The sequence below is a fragment of the Bubalus kerabau genome, chromosome 2, assembly GCF_029407905.1.
Source record: "Bubalus kerabau isolate K-KA32 ecotype Philippines breed swamp buffalo chromosome 2, PCC_UOA_SB_1v2, whole genome shotgun sequence".
NCBI classification, from domain to species: domain Eukaryota; kingdom Metazoa; phylum Chordata; class Mammalia; order Artiodactyla; family Bovidae; genus Bubalus; species Bubalus kerabau.
Window position 1 is genome coordinate 31859289 of NC_073625.1, and position 22603 is coordinate 31881891.

The window sequence follows — 22603 nt, forward strand, 5'->3', positions numbered from 1 at the left end:
GTTCTAGAAGATTATATATTTAGAGTCCCAAACTCCTGCCTTGCAATGGAAGTGGAACTGGAATATATAACCTGTGAGCTGAATAGCCTGTATCTGATCACTGATTCTTTTTTTACTTTATTCTATTTCTTGGAAATGGCCAATATGCATCAGCTGTTTCTTAACTGTGAGGTATTGGCCTGGTGAATAATGTTAGCCTGTTATACTAATAACTTAACCATTTTTTGGTGCCATTAATAGAACATGAATGGTACACTCCATGTTTTCTTCTCTCTCCTTGATTTTGAGTAACTTTTTTTTTTAAGGCAAGGGAAATAATTTCAGGAATGGTTATCTGCATTTATCTGATAAACAAAAATCTGTTCACTAACAGAAAAAATGAAGCAGGTTCAGTTTACAGTGGCCTGACGGGGGTTCCTTGTAACCTGTGTTTTAGTCCTTAGTCTATATTGTCTTTACTGAACAACTGCCATAAATCACAGCTTGCTTTCTATTTGTATCTGGCCCACAGCATGGAAAGGACGAATAAAAACACCTAACAAGGCAACACAGAGAACATTCTGCAAAGATCAATTTACCTTAGCAATCAGCGATGTCATCATGTGTCTCGTAGAAAAAAGATAATTCTGGGACTTCCCTGGTGGCTGTGTGGTTAAGAATGCGCTTGCCAGTGCAGGGGACATGGGTTCGATCCCTAATCCGGGAAGATCCTACATGTCACAGAGCAACTCAACCTGTGTACCACAGCTACTGAGCCTGTGCTCTTAGAGACTGCAAAGCACAACTGCTGAGCCCATACGCTGCCACTGCTAAAGCCTGAAGGCCTGTGCTCCGCAACAAGAAAAGCCCCCACAGTGGAAGTCTGTGCACTTTGACTAGAGAAAAGCCTGCACAGCAACAATGCTCCAGCACAGTCAAAAAGAAATAAATTTAAAAAAAAAAGGTAAGTTTGGGTTTTTCATCAATAGCGAGGAGGTAGGTTCTGACACTGGTTATCTCCTGTGTGCCCACATTACCCTTTTTTTTTTTTTTGATGTGGACCATTTTTAAAGTCTGTTGAATTTTTGTTACAATGTTGCCTCTGTTTTTATGTTTCGGTTTTTTGGCTGCAGGCATGTGGGATTTTAGCCTTCTGACCAGGGAAAGAACCCACATCGCCTGCATTGGAAGGCAAATTCCCAACAGCTCTACCACTAGAGAAGTCTCAAGCCCACATTGTACTTTAAAAATATTGTGAGTGCAAAGGCAGACTCCATCTTCCAAAGGCCAGCCCCTGTCTTTCAATATACATATTTAGGGTTTGGAATACTTGCAATGTTTCAGCCAATGCTTACTCATCCCTATGTCATTACGAAGTCACCTCTCCTGAGTGGGTGAAGGAAAAGCATAAGATTATTAAGGTAATATTAGTAAAACAAGAATCAGTTGTTATCCAGGCTATCTGGGACTGTCCTACATGAAAAATCTTCCCTGGTAGCTCAGATGGTAAAGAATCTGCCTGCAATGCAGGAGACTGGGGTTCAATCCCTGGGTCGGGAAGATCCCCTGGAGAAGGAAATGATGACCCACTCCAGTATCCTTGCTAGAGAATCTTGTGGACAGGGAGCCTGGAGGGCTATGGTTCATCGGGTCACAAAGAGTTGGACACGACTGAGTGACTCACACAATTTACATGCAAAATCCTAGTTTCCTAGGAAAGAACTGATTTTTAATCAAAGCTATATTGAGAGAACCCTTTTCTCAAATAGTTGGCTTTTACTATGAGCAATCTGATGGCTTGAGGGCTGGCTGTAAGGTAAGGTGTCCCCCTGAGCACTAGCAGGTGAGCCCCAGGCACGCCCTCGTGGACCAGCCATTGAATGATGCAGAGGACTGGCTGGGCATCACCACCCTCTGACACTGACTTACCCTGAGCTTTCGACCGAAGACATTGACTTTGCCTTGAGCCTGCTCCTTCCGGAATCTCCACTCCACCAAATTCTGACCATTTTCACCAGGCAGAGTCATGTTTCTTTTGGCAACTGTTGGGTTAGCAGTGCCGGCCAGAACGTGGGGCTCGGTCTGGTAATGCGAGTCCAGACCACTGGCATAGATGATACGAAGGGAGCCGTCATAACCAATTTGGTAGCTGTTCCTTAACTGATCTGGAAGAAAAAAAATTGCAGAAAACATGAACTATAGGTGTGGACTGAACACTTGGTTGGTTGTGGGGTTATATGCATGTCTAAAACACTGATGGGACTCCATTTATAAGGAATAAAAAGTACTTAATGATATTCTTGTAGAAAATAACAAACAACTTTGATTTCTGGCATCTCATGCTATAGTGCAGGGGTTCCCCAACCTCCAGGACCTAATGCCTGATGATCTGAGGTGGAGCTGATATAATAATAATAGGAATCAAGTGTACAATAAATGTAGTGCTCTTGAATCATCCCCAAACCATCCCTGGCCCCCAGTCTGGGGGAAAAAACTGTCTTCCATGAAACTTGTCCCTGATGCCAAAAAACCTGGGAACTCCTGATGTAACAGGTTTGGCTGAATATTAAAGGTAACCTTTAGGGGAAAATGTAAAATCCTTCTCCACTTTAACAGATTTCTTTTTCTCATGTGCCTGACAAAAAACAGATGATGGTTCAGCCTCTATGGAACGTGCAGTAAATGTTTTGCAAAGAACTGAATAATATGGGTTCTTTTATGAGTCTGTGTCTCACCTTCAGGGTCTTAAGAGACACCCCTTCCTACACCCATCTTTATATCCATCCTTTGTTAAAGACATTTTGAAAAGATTTAATATCTATACTTTCCACACCAAAAATATATAAGGAGCTATTTCCCCCGAAACTGACTTTAAAAAAGGCAGTCACCTTATATTTTGTATAAAACACCCTCTCATATTGTAGGTTATAGACTTAACTAAAGAATTTTAATACTATAGGACCATTTGGGGAAGCAATAAGTTCAAGCAACAGTAATTTTAGATGACTGTGGAGATTACCTGACAGAACTGGTTAAAAAAAATGAGTCAAAGAAGTTTAACTCAAACTCCCTGGTGGCCCAGTGGTTAGGACACTCTGTTTCCATTGCAAGGGGCTTGGGTTTGATCCCTGGTGGAGGAAGTAAGATCCTACAAGCCAGGAGGTGTGGCTAAAGAAAAAAACAGCAACAACACAAATCTATAAAATATTGTGTAAGTGTGTTAGTCGCTCAGTCATGTCCAAGTCTTTGTGACCCCCATGGACTGCAGCCCCCAGGCTCCTCTGTCCATGAGATTTTTCCAGGCAAGGATACTGGAGTGGGTTGCCATTTCCTTCTCCAGGGGAATCTTCCCAAGCTGGAAATAAATCTAGCCATAATCTGAAGTGTAACTCAGATTCAACAATTAGTTTTAGAGCAATGACTTCACAGTTGCAGTGGTCATTGTAAATGGGGTTCCTGAAGATTACATCAAAAAGGAATATGGTGGGAGGCTCTATCATGGAGATACTGGATGTTTATGCCTATATGAAAGTCATAAGTGTTAGTCACTCAGTTGTGTCTGACTCTGTGACCCCATGGACTGGAGCCCGCCAGGCTCCTCTGTCCATGGGATTCTCCAGGCAAGAATACTGGAGTGACTGGAGTGAGTTGCCATTCCCTTCTCCAGGGGATCCTCCTGACCCAGGGATTGAACTTGTGTCTCCTGCACTGAAGGCAGATTCTTTACCATCTGAGCCCCCAGGGAAGTCCATATACTGAATGAAAAAATGGAAAGCCCAGATATCACACAAATACTTGGAATTTGGTATAAATTTCCAGTGATGGCATGAGAAGTGGATTCAAAGACTGCATCACACATGGATTCAGAAAGTGCTTGGCCTTACGCTGCTGTCCTTCTATGGCCAGTGACACTGAAGTAAAAAGGGATTGATGAGAGAAGTAGAGAATGAGAATGAACTTATGAAGTGGGAAAGAAACAAGACTATTTCTAGGTCAACAGAAATATTTAGATATTATGTGATTTTAAATATGTATATATGTGCTCAATTGCGTCTGAATCTTTTAAATTAGATTTCTTAGTATGCTCCATGGACTCCTTGCAACCCTGTGGACTGACTGTAGCATATTGGGCACCTACTGACCTGGGGAGTTCATCTTTCAGTGTCCTATCTTTTTGCCTTTTCATACTGTTCATGGGGTTCTCAAGGCAAGAATACTGAAGTGGTTTGCCATTGCCTTCTCCAGTGGACCACATTCTGTCAGACCTCTCCACCATGACCCATCCATCTTGGCCCTACACGACATGGCTTAGTTTCATTGAGTTACAGAAGGCTGCGGATGGAGCCAAAGCAAAACCACCACCCAGCTGTAGATGTGACTGGTGATAGAAGAAAAGTCCGATGCTGTAAAGAGTAATATTGCATAGGAACCTGGAATGTTAGGTCCATGAATCAAAGCAAATTGGAAGTAGTCAAACAGGAGATGGCAAGAGTGAACATCAACATTCTAGGAATCAGCGAACTAAAATGGACTGGAATGGGTGAATTTAACTCAGATGACCATTATATCTACTACTGTGGGCAAGAATCCCTCAGAAGAAATGGAGTAGCCATCATGGTCAACAAAAGAGTCCAAAATGCAGTACTTGGATGCAATCTCAAAAATGACAGAATGATCTCTGTTCATTTCCAAGGCAAACCATTCAATATCACGGTAATCCAAGTCTATGCCCCAACCAGTAATGCTGAAGAAGCTGAAGTTGAAAGGTTCTATGAAGACCTGCAAGACCTTTTAGAACTAACACCCCCAAAAGATGTCTTTTTCATTATAGGGGACTGGAATGCAAAGTAGGAAGTCAAGAAACACCTGGAGTAACAGGCAAATTTGGCCTTGGAGTACAAAATGAAGCAGGGCAAATGCTAATAGAGTTTTGCCAAGAAAATGCACTGGTCATAGCAAACACCCTCTTCCAACAACACAAGAAAAGACTCTACACATGGACATCACCAGATGGCCAACACTGAAATCATATTGATTATATTCTTTGCAGCCAAAGATGGAGAAGCTATATACAGTCAGCAAAAACAAGACCAGGAGCTGACTGTGGCTCAGATCATGAACTCCTTATTGCCAAATTCAGACTGAAATTGAAGAAAGTAGGGAAAACCACTAGACCATTCAGGTATGAGCTAAATCAAATCCCTTATGATTACACAGTGTAAGTGAGAAATAGATTTAAGGGACTAGATCTGACAGACAGAATGCCTGATGAACTATGGACAGAGGTTCGTGACATTGTACAGGAGACAGGGAGCAAGACCATCCCCAAGAAAAAGAAATGCAAAAGAGCAAAATGGCTGTCTGAGTAGGCCTTACAAATAGCTGTGAAAAGAAGAGGTTCCAAAGAATAGCAAGGGGAGATAAGAAAGCCTTCTTCAGTGATCAGTGCAAAGAAATAGAGGAAAACAACAGAATAGGAAAGACTAGAGATCTCTTCAAGAAAATCAGAGATACCAAGGGAACATTTCATGCAAAGATGGGCTCAATAAAGTATGGAAATGATGGTATGGGCCTAACAGAAGCAGAAGATATTAAGAAGAGGTGGCAAGAATACACAGAAGAACTGTACAAAAAAGATCTTCATGACCCAGATAATCACGATGGTGTGATCACTGACCTAGAGCCAGACATCCTGGAATGTGAAGTCAAGTGGGCCTTAGGAAGCATCACTACAAACAAAACTAGTGGAGGTGATGGAATTCCAGTTGAGCTATTTCAAATCCTGAAAGATGATGCTGTGAAAGTGCTGCACTCAATATACCAGCAAATTTGGAAAACTCAGCAGTGGCCCTGGGACTGGACAAGGTCAGTTTTCATTCCAATCCTAAAGAAAGGCAATGGCAAAGAATGCTCAAACTACCGCACAATTGCACTCATCTCACACACTAGCAAAATAATGCTCAAAATTCTCTAAGCCAGGCTTCAGCAATATGTCAACTGTGAATCTCCAGATGTTCAAACTGGTTTTAGAAAAGACAGAGGAACCAGAGATCAAATTGCCAACATCCGCTGGATCATGGAAAAAGCAAGAGAGTTCCAGAAAAACATCTATTTCTGCTTTATTGACTATGCCAAAGCCCTTTACTGTGTGGATCACAGTAAACTGTGGAAAATTCTGAAAGAGAGGGGAATACCAGACCACCGGACCTGCCTCTTGAGAAACCTATATGCAGGTCAGGAAGCAACAGTTAGAACTGGGCATGGAACAACAGACTGGTTCCAAATAGGAAAAGGAGTACGTCAAGGCTGTATACTGTCACCCTGCTTATTTAACTTATATGCAGCGTACATCATGAGAAATGCTGGGCTGGAAGAAGCACAAGCTGGAATGAAGATTGCCGGGAGAAATATCAATAACCTCAGATATGCAGATGACACCACCCTTATGGCAGAAAGTGAAGAGGAACTAAAAGAGCCTCTTGATGAAAGTGAAAGAGGAGAGTGAAAAAGTTGGCTTAAAGCTCAACATTCAGAAAACGAAGATCATGGCATCTGGTCCCATCACTTCCTGGCAAATAGACAGGAAATGGTGTAAACAGTGGCTGACTTTATATTTTTGGCCTCCAAAATCACTATAGATGGTGACCGCAGCCATGAAATTAAAAGATGCTTACTCCTTGGAAGGAAAGTTATGACCAACCTAGATAGCATATTGAAAAGCAGAGACATTACTTTGCCAAAAAAGGGCCATCTAGTCAAGGCTATGGTTTTTCCAGCGGTCATGTATGGATGTGAGAATGGGACTATGAAGAAAGCTGAGCACCGAAGAATTGATGCTTTTGAACTGTGGTGTTGGAGAAGACTCTTGAGAGTCTCTTGGACTGCAAGGAGGTCCAACTAGTTCATCCTAAAGAAGATTAGTCCTGGGTGTTCATTGGAAGGACTGATTTGAAGCTGAAACTCCAATACTTTGGCCACCTGATGCGATGAGTTGACTCATTTGAAAAGACCCTGATGCTGGGAAAGATTGGGGGTAGGAGGAGAAGGGGACGACAGAGGAGGAGATGGTTGGATGGCATCACTGACTCAATGGACATGGGTTTGGGTGGACTCCAGTAGTTGGTGATGGTCAGGGAGGCCTGGTGTGCTGCGGTTCATGGGGTTGCAAAGAGTCGGACACAGCTGAGTAACTGAACTTGACTGACTGTAGCCCACCAGGCTCCGCTGTCCATGGGTTTTTCCAGGCAAGAATACTAGAGTGGGTTGCATTTCCTTCTCCAGGGGATCTTCCCAACCCAGGGATCGAACCTGGGTCTCTTGCATCCCTGCATTGGCAGGTGGGTTCTTTACCATCGCTCCATCTGGGAAGCCCTTATGTTGCTAAATAAACATTACATGTAGATATGAGGCTTCTCATCCTTATCTCTAGAGGTTTACATTTCCACCTTCCCTTCCTTAAGTTCATCTTAGAAACAGCGCGGGGAGGGAGGGGGATGGCCACATGCTACTTCCGTGCCAGTGGTGTTTTAAACAGGGCCGTTGAAAGCTGTGCTTTCATGCTTACCTTGAACCATGGTGTAGAACGAGTCAATGGAGGACAGATTTGAAGTGATGCTGACATCTTCTTCTCGGCTGGACGACTCAATGTCCACTGTGATCGCCTTGTCCATGTCTCCATGAAGGTTGGTGACCACGCCGGTTGGAAATGTCACGTTGGTCAGACGCCCTTCGCTGTCATAGCTGAATGAGAGAGGAATGAACTGGGTGGTAAACAGGCAGCTGCAGATTCTTCCTACCTACACGAGAGTTGGCGGCGGTATTAGCCGCACGCGTTTGGAAGCATATTTGTCTTTGTGCAGGAGCTGTGCTGAGTGAGGACTTCAAACATGCTTTGAAGTCATCAGAAGCCTGTTTAACATAGAAAAGCCATGCCGGTGAGAGGCAGAGTAAACAGCTCTCCACCTCAGCGCATTTTTCTTTGAAGTGTGACCAAAATCCTCCTGCACATCTAATTTGCTGTTTCAAAGGGAACATGTTTGGTGATATTAAATTTCTTAGTATTCCTCCATATTTTCTACAAAGTAGATTGAATTCGCTGTTATATCTTGTTTGAAGGTTTTACTAACTTACGCCCTCTATGGCAGTGCAATATGAAAAAATTATATCTATAACTTTGTAAAGCAGTATATATACATTCATGTTATATATTTGCATATGTAAAGATAGCCCTTCAGTATCTTGAGACATCTTCAACAAATTAGTATAATAAAGACTTTTAAAAAGACTTTATTTCTCAGTGATTGACATACTTCATAATGGTACACTGGGACTTAAATGTTGGCGGGGGTGGTGATAATGTAGTCTAGACTGACATTACAGGAATGGTGGTGTTTTGGATGATGATTTATTATGTTTACTGAAATGAGATGTAATACTTCCTGACATTTAATGACTATTTATTATACACGAACTCTGTCTTAGCATATATATAAGGAGGAACTTATAATTTAAATGTTAGGATGTACCTTAAAAAGCTATCCTTTAATCATAACTATGCATTAGAGATATAACATTTTACTAACATATTGGTTTTGGGAGGTGACTTTTGCACTGGTGGCAGCACCAGAGAAAATTTAAAAAAATGACAAAATGTGCTTTAAAGAAGCGGGGGGCGGGGGGGGGGAGTAGCGGATATTGAATGAGAAATCAGGGACTTCCCTGGGACAAAAATGCACTTAAGATAGGATTTCATATTTACACTAAAGTTGCTTCATTGACAAAAGATCTAAGAAATGGAGTGCTGAACCATGTCCTACCGAAAATAAGTCCGGATGCAGAAGTAGGAGATGAAAGAATCTTAATAGGGAAAGACAGAAGTCACCAGGAAAGGGGAAAAGTGAAGGTATAATAGTAAAAGGTGAAAACACGGGGCAACAAAGAGATGGGGGTAGAATAAAAAGTACTAGATGTTATTTTGGAATAAAAGGATAGCGGGCTTTGATAGTATCACTTAGAGAAATGTACTTGGGAATTAGGAGCAGCATCTAGGCATTTGAGGGAGAGAATTCCGCAAGGACAATGTCACGGTGGAGACAGGAAGGTGGAAAGTTGGGAGGAGAGAGAGGGATGTCCGTTCAGGCCCCATTAATTCAGTGGGGACAGTATCAGTTAGATCAGGGGTCTGACTGACTTGATCTGACAATCTGCCTTGCTGCTTCGCCAGCGGCAGGAACGGGCACTCAGGAGAGGAGGCGGGCCATGGAGAGACAGAAAGAAAATGCACCATTAAGTGTAATCATTGTTTGGACCCACAAAAGGCAGAGCTGAAAAAAAAAAGGAGAGTCCTTCTCTTCCCCAGCAACCCAAATGCCCCTGGCAGATTAAGGCATCAGTGAAAGAAACTCAACAGGCCTTATTGCTGTCGTCACTTATTTTTTTGAAGACATTATTACTTTTGAAGAAACAAACAAGCCTAGGTTTATAGAATTACTGACCATACCAGCCTAAAGTGCAGTGTTAACCAGGACATAATTCTTGCATTGCTTTATATTTCTCACAGGATAAGAGAGAGAAAAAGTTACTGTGTTTTTACAGAAATTAACACCCTAAGGTAAATAAGTACCAGGGATGCAACATACAACCAGATAAATACAATTAACACTGTTGTTTAGTTGCTAAGTCACGTCTGACTCTTTCGTGACACCATGGACTGTAGCCTGCCAGGCTCCTCTGTCTATGCAATTTCCTAAGCAAGAATACTGGAGTGGGTTGTCATTTCCTTCTCCAATAATTAAACTGCTGTATGTTATATATATAAAAGTTGTTAAGAGAGTACATCCCAAGAGTTCTCATCATAAGCAAAAATTTTCTATTTCTTTACTGTTTTATCTATAAGAGATACTGCTGTTGCTGCTAAGTCGCTTCAGTCGTGTCCGACTCTGTGCGACCCCATAGGGAGCCTACCAGGCTCCCCCATCCCTGGGATTCCCCAAGCAAGAACACTGGAGTGGGTTGCCATTTCCTTCTCCAATGCATGAAAGGGAAAAGTGAAAGTGAAAGTCGCTCAGTCGTGTCCGACTCTTTGCGACCCCCATGGACTGTAGCCTACCAGCCTCCTCCCTCCATGGGATTCTCCAGGCAAGAACACTGGAGTGGGTTGCCATTTCCTTCTCCAATGCATGAAAGGGAAAAGTGAAAGTGAAAGTCACTCAGTCGTGTCCGACTCTTAGCGACCCCATGGACTGCAGCCAACCAGGCTCCTCCGTCCATGGGATTTTCCAGGCAAGAGTACTGGAGTGGGGTGCCATTGCCTTCTTCAAGAGATGATGAATGTTCACCAAACTGTGATACTCATTTCATGACTTACCTAAGTCAAATCACTGTGCTGTACACCTTAAACAGTGCTGTCTGTCCATTATGTGTCAATAAAATGGGAAGAAAAAAGCCACAGAAAAATTTTAAAGAGAAATTGACATCCTTTTGCATCCTCCTATATAACAGGCAATTCAGTACTTCATCAACCCTTGCCTCCCTTCCCATTTTATAGACGGACAAATGAAAATCTGATGTGGTTAGGTGATTTGATCAGGCTCTCTCTCTGCATCTCACGATGGGCCCATGCCTGGAGATTCCAAGCACTGGACCCAGGTCCCCGAGCCCGTCTGTAAATCAAAGCACTTGACTTAGAGTGGAGAACGATAGCTTCATATAGATGATGCCACTTGCCAGCGCTCCACTGATGCATTCCCGCGGCTGTCACTCACCTGCCCTTTTCTGTCCCCTTTGCTGGTTTATGTTTTCTAGCTCCATTCAGTCTACAGCAGGCCCATCACCTTTCTCCCATGGAACGCATTTCTTCCATCCTTGCCACTGCTCTTTCACTGGCCAACCCCGCGGTTCCCGTCCTGCTGGGCAGGCATTTCCTATCACAGGATGCCGAGTGCGCCGCCTTCGAGCACGGGGCACTGAGTATTCAGACACTCACCTGTTTGCTTCCGGTTCTTTGGGAAATACAGCCACAAGTAGCTTTTGTAGGCAGTGCAGTTAGTATGACAGAGGCTTAAGCTGGCATCTTAGTGGCCCAGCTCCACAGTGTAGCCCCAGAAGTCCTGAGTTTGTGCTTTCAGACGAGGGGCTGCACGTAAAAAGTAAGGCACTCAGAGGGCTGAAGTGCTCACACAGGGCTGGCCAGGAAAGCTGCTATTTTCCAAAGGACCCTTAGGGCATCTACCCCGCTGGTCACCTACCAGTTTCTGAATAAGCTTGTAGGCAAGTTACAGCACGAGGGAACTGTAGGTACGAAGAGCATCGGAAGCCCGGTGGTCAAGAGCCCGCCGAGTGCAGGTGATGGTGTGAGGTCCTGCTGGGGTGGCAGGCAAGTGCCATGTCAAGGTGGGGACCTATGCTGGGCCTTGAAATAGATAAATATTTAGATGGGAAGATAAGGAAGGCACGGGACACAGACCAGTCAAGAAAACAGGCAGGGAGAGGGTGTGGAGGCATGAGGAAAGACAGGCTCTTAAGTCAAGGCGTAGAAGAGCCTGCTGAAGCAGAGGGTCCAGGTAGGGGCCGCTAGATGATGGAGGGAGGCCCTGGACAGGGGTCACCACTGGGGACTGTGATAGTTTTTAGGAGAAGCAAGGCTTTAATCAAGCTTAAAGGAGCCCAGGGGTGGGGTGACAGGTCACGCAGGGACTCCTTCCCAGACTCGCCGATTTCACAAACCAAGACAAAAAATAAGATTGGGAACCAACAGAGAGTTTTGAAAATTCTTCACCTGTTACCAGCATCCTTTCATAAAAAGAGGCCATTTAGCCATGCTGCAGGCAAAAAAGGACCTAACTTCAGGGGGCAGACCATTCTTGACAAGGAAAAAGTAAAGCTTTATGAACACATTCTCTCCATCATTATATATTTTTATTTTTTCCATTTCACTGTGGATCCATGAGAACTTTTGCACAGATTCACAGCTAGGACAACAGAAGTGAAACAAGATGGATGGCAGACATTAGAATTACCAGGGGACCCTGGATGAGGGAGGGAGGGAGAATGAGATGCCTGTCAGACAGGGCAGGTGATCCCATCTTTAGCAAAAGCAGAAAACCAATGCAACAGCCGATGTCCGGCCGTCCTCCGAAAAGCTTTGATCCCGGGTTCTAACGGGGCCTTCTCATCAAATACACACCTCTGGACACAGTCTCTGCCCCTGTGCAGCCTTGTGGCGCTCCGGAACGCTGCCTGGCCCTGCTTGTGAGAGCTAGCCTGCCTAGCTTGTAGATTTGAGACATGGTTTTCTTTTATGAGCTTTTGAATTCACAATGCTACAGGCTCCAGGGAATCTGACTGGAACATCACTTTCATGCCCCGCACCCCTTCCACTCATTTGGCCTCAACCTCGTAGCTTCAGATTCATCACACAGCACATTCCTTTTTGCTCCTGGTTGACCCCTCTTGACAACAGCCCCTCGCTGGAAAAGACAAACTCCCTCAGGCTCTCCATGACCTTCTGCTCCTTCACTGATGGGCTGCCCCGTGTTGAGGTTTCTCTATTTGTTCATCTTTAATTTTGATTGCGTTTTTGCCTAGACTTGCTGTTTTAGCCTTTGTGGTATATTTTAAAATCTCCTTTTAAGTTTCCTTAACAGCAGGATTCTCGACAAATGCCCTGGAAAGCCAGAGGCTCAGACCATCTCAGTTGAAAATGCTGATTTCCATCCTGATGTGAAATCCTCTCTCTCATACCCCCTTATAGACAAGAAGTTCCCGACACTCTCCTTTGCCTTCATAATGTCTCACATGTATCTTTCCACTCCCACAGCCGCCCTAGATTGCAAAGTTGGTTTGGCTGCCTCGCCCCACATCCACGGCTACCAAATCAATCTTCTAAGCCACGCCATGCCCCTACTCCCGAGGGTAACACTTCTCTGCTCAAACATCCCTAGCAGTTCCTCAGCTGAGACAGACATTGACTAAGACTGTCACCAACTAAGACCCATAGACTGTTAACACTGCATATACATTCAGGTGGAAACAAAGTTCTCAAAAACTTAAAAAAAAAAAAGAATTCAACAGCAAAAAACACAAAGAGGTGTGTGCGTGTGGAGGGGGAGGCAACTTCCTGGGTAATCCAGCTGTTAAGACTCTGTGCTTTGAATGCAAGGGTCAAGGGTTCAATCCCTGGTCAGGGAACTAAAATCTTGCATGCCCATGGCATGAAGCCCCATGAGAGCATGCTAGGTCGCCTCAGTTGTGTCCAACTGTTTGCAACCCTGTGGACTGTAGCCTGTCAGGCTCTTCTGTCCATGGGATTCTCCAGACAAGAATACTGCAGTGGGTAGCCATGCCCTCCTCCAGGGGATCTTCCTGACCCAGGGATCAAACCTGCATCTCCTGCATTGCAGGCGGATTCTTTGCCACTTGCTCAAAATTCTGAGCCACCAGTCACAGTAAGTACTCCCAAGAAAGATTTAATCAACCTGTCTTTTCCACTGTCCCCATGACACAGAGGGAGAATTTTTTCCTCCCATCTATCAGAGTTCCTTTGGTTTCAATTTCCTTTCATCATTTAACAGCCAGTAAAAAAAACAAAAAATCCCCCCAGTCTTGCCATCTGTATGGCAATTCTTTTCTCACAATGCTAATCTGTAATAACTTCTCTGTCACTGCAGTAAAGGAGAACACAGTTACCAACCGTATCATAACAAAAGCATATATACAAATCATTCCTGGATCTGCATTTCTGATGAAGGACATGGGCAAACAGCAAAACCAGAACCTGATTTAAACTGCTCACGGTGGACTGAATCCTAACAGCCATCGTGCGATTTATAACTTGCACATCCTGAAGAATTCATATTTCAGTATTCTGGGAATGAACCTGAGGTTTATATATCTTACCAATGATCTCACAGGCAAATGATAATTTCTTTGAATTCAAGAGCAAATGTTGTCGGTGAGCAATCCTCAAAAAATCAGATTTTGAAGAGAAGATGCAAAACGCTTCCATCATCACAGGAAGCAGAACAACCAACTAGTTTCTAAATCATGTGTTCGTCTGGTACTCAGTTGTCTACCTACCTATACGCATATTGCCAGAAATTACAGGGAAGATGCAAGATAAGAAAAAACACCAAAAGATATTCTTTCACATGAATTTTGTCTCAAGTGCTAACAGGATCATGTCTATAAATTCATATATATTCACACTTTTTCCTCCCTAACCAGATCTTCCCAGTGGGATTTCATTCACACTCGTGGCTCCATTTTCCCCACAGCTCCCATGCCCACATCTCTAGAACTGACTCACCCGGAGTTCCTTTTCTTTCTTTTTTATTTAGTTGGCTGCACTGGGTCTCAATTGAGCATGCAGGATCTAATTCCCTGCCCTGGGATCAAACCCGGGCCCCCTGTGTTGGGAGCGCAGAGTCCCAAGCCACTGGACCACCAGGGAAGTCCCTCACCCTGAGTTCTCACTAGCCATTTTTGACCACATGCAGGGTTGGACTATGGTCCCTCAAATCATAATGTCCAAATCAGAGCTCATCTTTCTCTACCATCCTGCATCTTCCCTGTATTTCCTACCCACTTGGTCACTAGGTTAGTGGATTCTCTTTTCCCTCCCCTCGTGCATTAAGTCCTCAAGCTGTATTTCATTTCCTGATGACTAGCCTACCTCTTTCTCTGAAATTTCCATGCCCAACTGTGGGTCAGACCTTCACTACTCAACTAGATTTACGGTCTCCTAACTCCCCTCTCCCCCTTTTCTCGCCTCCTACTTTTCTACATTCAGTCCATCCTTATGTTGTTGCCAGATGGAACACTGTGCTTCCCTGGGGAAAACTCCGTTATGGGAGCCCTGTCTAATTGCGATCGGCAGGTGGTTAGTATAAGCCCCGCCGCATCAGAACTATGATCTCCCTCTACTCATCTTCCTGCTTCCACACATACTCTATGCTCCTGTTATTCTGAGCTGCATGTTCTTTCTAAAGCCTGCCATGCTCTGCCTCCCGAGTAAATGTTTGACTCTGGCCTGGAACACCCCACCTTGGCTTGCTCACCTTGCTTCGTACCTCTGAAGGTCTCACTTTAAGTCGATGCCATGATCGGCTCCATGGACATGAGTTTGAGCAAACTCTGGGAGAGACTGAAGGACAGGGAAGCCTGGTGAGCTATAGTCCACGGGGTTGCAAAGAGTCAGACACAACTGAGCAACTGAACAACAACAACAACAACAACAACTTTAAGAACCACTAGACTGGCTGAATTTTGGGATGAACTGAGGTCTAGGAAATCTGTTTGGAAGTATGTGTGTTTTTAAGAGAGGGGTGATAAGAGGAGTCAGAGATGATGAAATCCTCAGTCATCTTATCTCCTTCCTAGGTCTCCCCCAACCCTGGGGCAGAGGACAGAAGAGAACAGTGACCATATTAGCTTGCTTTGAGGCCTCAAGACATTCTGAAACCAGGATCCTGGAACTCAGGCAAGGAGCCTCCTCTGGGAGGCTGAGAAGTGAGGGTAGCCAGGAGGGAGGGAGGCTGAAGTTGCTTTTATTTTGATATCCTCTGGATGAGTCAGAGACGAGATGCCAGACAGTCTCTGAAAAACACCAACTGCCCATCTTCAGTTCTGGGATTATAAAATAATAAACTTTCCTTTCACTGGTTGTCACTGCGTAGATTTCTTGCCCTGTTATCAAACAACCCTTTAAAATGGCTGGAGTATGTAACTTGGTCTCAGAGTAAATCACCTGAAGATCACCCTATAAGGGAAGTTGCTGACACACCCAGATAGGATGCTCTTGGATCATCCGGTTTAGACAGCTATGTAATTAGTTTAAGGAAGGAATTCGACACTTTGAGAAGCTGCATTTACCTGAACCATTATGGAGCAACTGAACATTAATTGCCTAGATAAAACACACCAAAAGAGTTGATGTAGGCTTGCCACTATTGACACACTGCAAATTATAGTGAGAAAATATGCAACATTTTCTATTATTATATATATTGTGAGATAGGCTGAAAATAATCTGACAGATTAATCTGTTTTTTAATTTTTCTGGGATTTTCTCAACCTGAATAACACACAATTTCTCCATTTCCCTTTCTGCTTTGAAACCTGGACAGAATGCATGATTTCTTAAAACTAGACTGCAGAAGACTAATACTAAATCAAGTATTAGTAAAAAGTACTGCCTTAGCAATAGTAGCATTTGGGTTAATGTTTGAAATGTACAAAGATTTAAAGGGTTAATGTTTGAAATGTACAAAAATGTACAAGTATTCAATTGTCTACACATTTTCTTTTTCCTTTTTTTACTGATGTCCCTGGGACTAACCATACTGGTTAAAAATTTAATGTAAAATTATTAAACAATTAAAATAGCAAAACAATGGAAATCAACCATAACATTTCCCCATGAATTTAAGTAATCTGCTGATTAAATCTCTTAAAATCACACTTAATGCAGTAAGTGCTTTTTTCCATGAGGAAAGTAAGAAAAAGGAAAATAAAGAAAAGGAATTGGGTAACATTTTTAGAGATGTGTTTGTAAAGTGGGCAGCTTGGTTGTTAATGCAGTTTTGGGCAGAAAGAGCAATGAAATGTGGTTTCAGTGTTTGAGTTTTCAGGGTTGGATGTCAGATGCCTACCAAGGGAAAGGTTATTCTCTCCATTTGTACAGACTGACACAGATGTCTGGCTATTTAGATGTGATTCACAGTCAATACTGGAGAAATATCAATAACCTCAGATACGCAGAGGACACCTCCCTTACGGCAGAAAGCAAAGGACTAAAGAGCCTCTCGATGAAAGTGAAAGAGGAGAGTCAAAGAACTGGCTTAAAACTCAACATTCAAAAATCCAGATCATGGCATCTGGTCCCATTGCTTCATGGCAAATAGATGGGGAAACAATGGAAACAGTTTACAGACTTTATTTTCTTGGGCTCCAAAATCCCTGTGGACAGTGACTGCAGCCATGAAATTAAGACGCTTGCTCCTTGGAAGAAAAGCTATGACCAACCTAGACAGCCTATTTAAAAGCAGAGACATTACTCTGCTGACAAAGGTTTGTCTAGTCAAAGCTGTAGTTTTTCCCATAGTTATGTATGGAGGCGAGAGTTGGACCATAAAGAAGGCTGAGCATCAAAGAATTGATGCTTTTGAATTATGGTGTTGGAGAAGACTCTTGAGAATCCCTTGGACTTCAAGGAGATCAAACCAGTCAATCCTAAAGGAAATCAGTCCTGAATATTCACTGGAAGGACCGATGCTGAAGCTGAAGCTCCAATACTTTGGCCACCTGATGTGAAGAGCCGACTCACTGGAAGAGACCCTGATGCTGGGAAAGACTGAAGGCAGGAGGAGAAGGGGACAAAAGAGGATGAGATGGTTGGATGGCATCACTGACTCAATGGAGATGAGTTTGAGCAAGCTCTGGGAGATGCTGCAGTCCATGGGGTCGCAAAGAGTCATACACAACTGAGTGACTGAACAACAACACTGTCAATGAGACTGGATTCATCTTTTCTGATCTGGAATAATCACCAGCAAGTTTTCCTAGGTTATCTGTGCTGTCTGCACACTATTTTGAACATGAAGTCCAGGTATTATTTACACTGCCCCTCTCTCCTCTGAGATTCCCTTTTCCATCTTCTCTGGGATGATCAGAACTGATGTCAGTGGCAGCTGTGGGTCTGCATGGGCACAGAGTTACGTTCATTATAAAGAAATGAACTGAGAAGCTCATTCTGAAATTGCTAAGCTTGAAAGGAGAACAATAAAGCAGAGACCCATATATACCTACATAAACGTGTAAGAATGGAAACTCATTTATTTGCTCCTTGAATCTGAATAGAACTCATGACAGACCACAGAGTCAACCCCTCATATATAAAGCTCCAAATATTCAAAGTCCCAAGACAGAAAACTGCCACCAACTCAGCAGTGTGCATGTACATATCAGCCAGAACTCAAGAGTTTTTTCCCCACATTGTCTTCTCTAACCTGACAGAGTGCCTCCAGATACACCCACCGGCTTTGTATTTTATGGGGTAAGCAAGCAGAGAGCTGTGAAATGCCATTAGCTATTAAATAATTTATTCTATTGCCCAACTCAATACACTGGGTCTGTTTTTGTGTGCATTCGAGTGTAAGAAGTGAGGTCTAGCTCTGGCTATGAACTTTTTAAATAATACATTTCCAGTAGGTAAGATCTTTTGGGTCTCCCTGGAATTACTCCAGCTAAGGAAATATAACATGGGATAATTGTTTTAAAATCATATGAAGAACAGCATAGAAGAATCCCGATTACTAAGTGAAGGGGGTAACCAGGCTTATCACAGGGTCATCAGACAAGGGGACCCCAAAGCTAGATGGACAGCAAGTCAACAGAAGAGGTGGTCTGAGGAAAGAGGGTTTATTCATCAGCAATGAAGAAGTCTTCTGTTCATGACATGTATTAGTCTAATTCAGGGATCTCAGAGCTGGATTATCAACGACCTGACACCTGCTGTTGTCTTCCTACCAGACCATCTGCGGTGTGTCTAAGAATGCTGGCCACTTCTTAAGGAATCACGGGAGGGATACAAAAAGAACAAATAACATGGAGAGAAACTGCTGCCCAGAAGAAGGTGGTGCCTCCAGTTTCTGAAATGAAAGTTCTTTTGCTTTGGAAATTCCCTGTGAACCCTAAAAAGTCACTCTGTTATACGGGTGAAGAATTTCAAGTTTAGAATTGGGTTTTGTTTTCCTGGAGCCATTCTTCCTGCTATCAGGGGCAGCAATATACTTTAACAGTATTTGGATGGGAAACGTTTTCTGTTTTCAACTCTTCACCCCCAACATTTCAGAAGAAAGTGCTATCAATATGGAGTCTTAATTTTTTGTTAATTATTTAATAACGAGGTCAACTGAGGAAGTCCTTATTTTATAAAACAAAAGACAGTAAACATGTAATAATAGGTAAGTACATTCTTAAAAAATTAACAACAAAAGCGAGAAGTGTTAATATTTTCAGCATTAACTATTGGTATGGAAAGGTCTGAACTGTTTCAGAAAGCAAATATTTACACGATAGTCTTCCAATGGGGGGCTTCCCAGTAGCATTAGTGGTAAAGAACCTGCCGCCAATGCGGGCGACTTAAGATGCAGGTTCCATCCCTGGGTCAGTAAGATTCCCTGGAAGAGGGCAGAGCAAACTACTCCAGTACTTTTGCCTGGAAAATCCCATGGACAGAGGAGTCCATGGGGTTGCAAAGAGTTGGACACCACTGAAGCAACTTAGCACGCATGCATGCACTTCCAATGGAGCCAGCTATAGGTTTTACCAGACTCTTCTCTATAAATAAGTGTTCACCAACCACATCTTTAACCACAGTTAGAACTGGACATGGAACAATGAACTATTTCCAAATTGGGAAAGGAGTACGTCAAGGTTGTATATTGTCACCCTGCTTATTTAAATTCTATGCAGAGTGCACCACATGAAATGCCGGGCTGGATGAAGCTCAAGCTGGAATCAAGGCTGCCGGGAGAAATATCAATAACCTCAGATATGGAGATGATACCACCCTTGTGGCAGAAAGTGAAGAGGAACTCAAGAGCCTCTTGATGAAGGTGAAAGATGAGAGTGGAAAAACTGGCTTAAAACTCAACATTCAAAAACCAAGATCATGCCATCTGGTCCCATCACTTCATGGTAAATAGATGGAGAAAAAAATGGAAACAATGACATTTGTTTTTTTTATTTTCTTGGACTCCAAAATCACTGTGGACAGTGACTGCAGCCATGAAATTAAAAGACGCTTGCTCCTTGGAAGAAAAACTATGACAAACCAAGTGTATTAAAAAGCACAGACATCACTTTGCTGACAAAAGTCTATATAGTCAAAGCCATGTTTTTTCCAGTAGTCATATATGGATGTGAGAGTTGGACCATAATGAAGGCTGAGAACCAAAGAACAGATGCTCTTGAACTGTGGTGCTGAAGAAGATTCTTGAGAATCCCTTCGACTGCAAGGAGATAAAACCAGTCAGTCCTAAAGGAAATCAACCCTGAATACTGATTGGGAGGACTGATGCTGAAGCTGAAGCTCCAAGATTTTAGCCATCTGATGTGAAGAGCTGACTCACTGGAAAAGACCCTGATGCTGGGCAAGACTGGGGGAAGGAGAAGAAGAGGGCAACAGAGGATGAAATGGTTGGATGGCATCACTGACCCAATGGACAGGAATTTAAGCAAGCTCCGGGAGATGGTGAAGGACAGAAAAGCCTGGTGTGTGCATGGGGTTGTAAAGAGTCAGACATGACTTAGCTACTGGACAACCACAACCCTTATAAGGTCTAAATTAGACTTGCGGTACTATCAGAATACGAGGGGAAGTATTACAGACATGAACTAGGATTCTGGGATCTGCCAGCTCACTATAATGACAAATACCAAGGAATCCTCCAAAATATTGGAGAAATGTGTTTTACAGTTTCTCTTACAGTTACACTTCAAAGGGTGGGCCCTTCCTCATTCACAGCTAAATTATAAGAGTATATCATTATGCTATGATTATATTATTATAATTATATATATTATAAGAAAAAGTCCTTTGTCATTCTGATATAATGGTTCTGAATTATTTAGGTTAAGTGCTCTGTTTTTTCTCCTGTCTTGTATGGTAATCCACTGTTTCGCAGAGTGCATAAATATTTCTTGAAAATGTTTTAATCATGTCTTTGCTGTAAACATCTAGAGGAAAATTAATAGAAACACTGCTTTTGATTTATTTTTTGGGATGCTGGTTTCCTGACCGGTGATCGAACCTACACACCCCCTACATTGGAAGTCTGAAGTCTGAACCACCGGACTTCCAAGGAAGTCCCTCCACATCTGTTTATCCTATCCCACATCAGCTCCACAAATGGAGTATACCCATTTCTCATCCTAGGTCATTAGTGAGCCCGTACATGTGTTGCAGAAGTTCAATCAGTAGTAACCCATGTGATGAACTTCTGTGCATTGTCAATTCCCAGGAACAAATAAGAACACATTCAAAAATGGCCCACAGAGCAGAGGTTGAGCCTTAGACTGTACTAAAAACTTATTTCTCTATTTTCCCCCTGCTTTTAACTAAACCGAAACCCTACCAATGCCACCATCATTTCCTGAAGATCTTATCATCAGAGCAGCTCTCCCGCCCAGTCTCATCAGATGGGGGCACTTTTACTGTACTCGTCTGTCGTCTCTTTGGCAATACAGCCTGCTATCACTTTGAAAACAGTGCAAAGGAAGTGCTTGCCATTAACTTCCAATTTATTCCTTTCCTATTGCGCTCCCAAAATGAGCAAAAGGAATGTTAAGAACAGAATTTTAATGTAATTCAATTGAAAAGGTTTGTTCCTCTGACAAAATCAGGCTGCTGGGGAACATTCATTTTATTAAAAGGGAATCTGTCAAAAAAGAAAAGCGATCCAAGCTACAGGAGAACTAAGCCTAATGTGCAGGTTCTATTCCAGAAAAGTTGCATGGAAAATATTTGTATATTGGGTCATTTTTTTCTACTGACTTTTATTATAATTTTAGAGGTGTGTTCCTACTGAAAGTACATTTGCTCCAGCATTTCATTGTAGAAGTCATACTAAGGATCTCGATATTCATTTCTAGGACTATTTTGCATTTGTCAACATGCCATCTCTGCACGTCTAATTTCCCCTTATGCTTTGTGCAATGTCAGTGGAATGAGCAAGTAATGGAAAGTGATTTTACACAGTCCATGAAATGTGTTCTTAGAGCACACTGGCTGGGCCTTTCTTCCACAAATTTAGTAGAATAGCCTGGCTGGATGCTCCTTTTACTTTTTCATATGCTTCCAGAATGACCAGCTATTTCTGATTTGCATTTAGTGGTAAGGTTCTTTTAAGTGGAGTTTAGATTCTCCAATAACCAATTATAAGAAGTTCAGCCTGTCTCAGTCTGAATGGAAGGGGTGTTTGGGGGAGAATGGATACATGTATATGTATAGCTGAATCCCTCTGCTGTTCACCAGATACTATCACAACAATGTTAATTGGCTATACCTCAATACAAAATAAAAAATTTAAAAAAAAGTTAAGCCTTTCTTTATGTGGTACTGATGGAATCAGCCAAGTTCATTGTAAATGTTTTTAATGTTTCCCTTCAAGGGAGTTTGGGAAGGTCATGTACACACTGCTACATTTAAAATGGATAACCAACAAGGACCTACTGTATAAGCACATGGAACTCTGCTCAATGTTATGCGCCAGCTTGGATGGGAGGGCAGTTTGGGGGAGAATGGATGAGCCTGGCGGGCTACAATCCATAGGGTCACGGAGTCAGACACAACTGAAGCGACTTAGCATGAATGCATGGATACATGTATATGTATGGCTGAGTCCCTTTGCTGTTCACTTGAAACTCCCATAACATTGTTAACGGCTATGAGGGAGTGAAAGTTGCTCAGTTGTGTCAGGCTCTTTGTGACTGCATGGACTACAGTCAATGGAATGCTCCAGGCCAGAATACTGGAGTGGGCAGCCTTTCCCTTCTCTAGGGGATCTTCCCAGCCCAGGGATCGAACCCAGGTCTCCTGCATTGCAGGCAGATTCTTCACTAG

At 42.9% G+C, this 22603-nt stretch overlaps 1 protein-coding gene and 1 long non-coding RNA gene across 9 annotated transcripts in view; one reads left to right on the plus strand and one right to left on the minus strand.

The window, feature by feature from the left end:
• The window catches only part of LOC129643199 (uncharacterized), a 108197-nt gene extending 100509 nt beyond the window's left edge, over nucleotides 1–7688 (plus strand). For 5 of the 6 annotated variants that reach the window (XR_008710141.1, XR_008710142.1, XR_008710137.1 and 2 more), the window contains exons 3-4: nucleotides 512–943; nucleotides 7561–7688. This is a non-coding gene — a long non-coding RNA (uncharacterized LOC129643199). The remainder of the gene's footprint in view (nucleotides 1–511; nucleotides 944–7560) is intronic. The other variant, XR_008710138.1, reaches the window with a different exon arrangement.
• TENM3 (teneurin transmembrane protein 3) overlaps nucleotides 1–22603 on the minus strand; it is a 532144-nt gene that overhangs the window by 21304 nt on the left and 488237 nt on the right. For all 3 annotated transcript variants that reach the window (XM_055567454.1, XM_055567455.1, XM_055567456.1), the window contains 2 exons: nucleotides 7544–7719; nucleotides 1909–2144 (listed from right to left, as the gene is read on the minus strand). In XM_055567454.1, the coding sequence (XP_055423429.1) occupies nucleotides 1909–2144; nucleotides 7544–7719 (412 nt within the window). The remainder of the gene's footprint in view (nucleotides 1–1908; nucleotides 2145–7543; nucleotides 7720–22603) is intronic.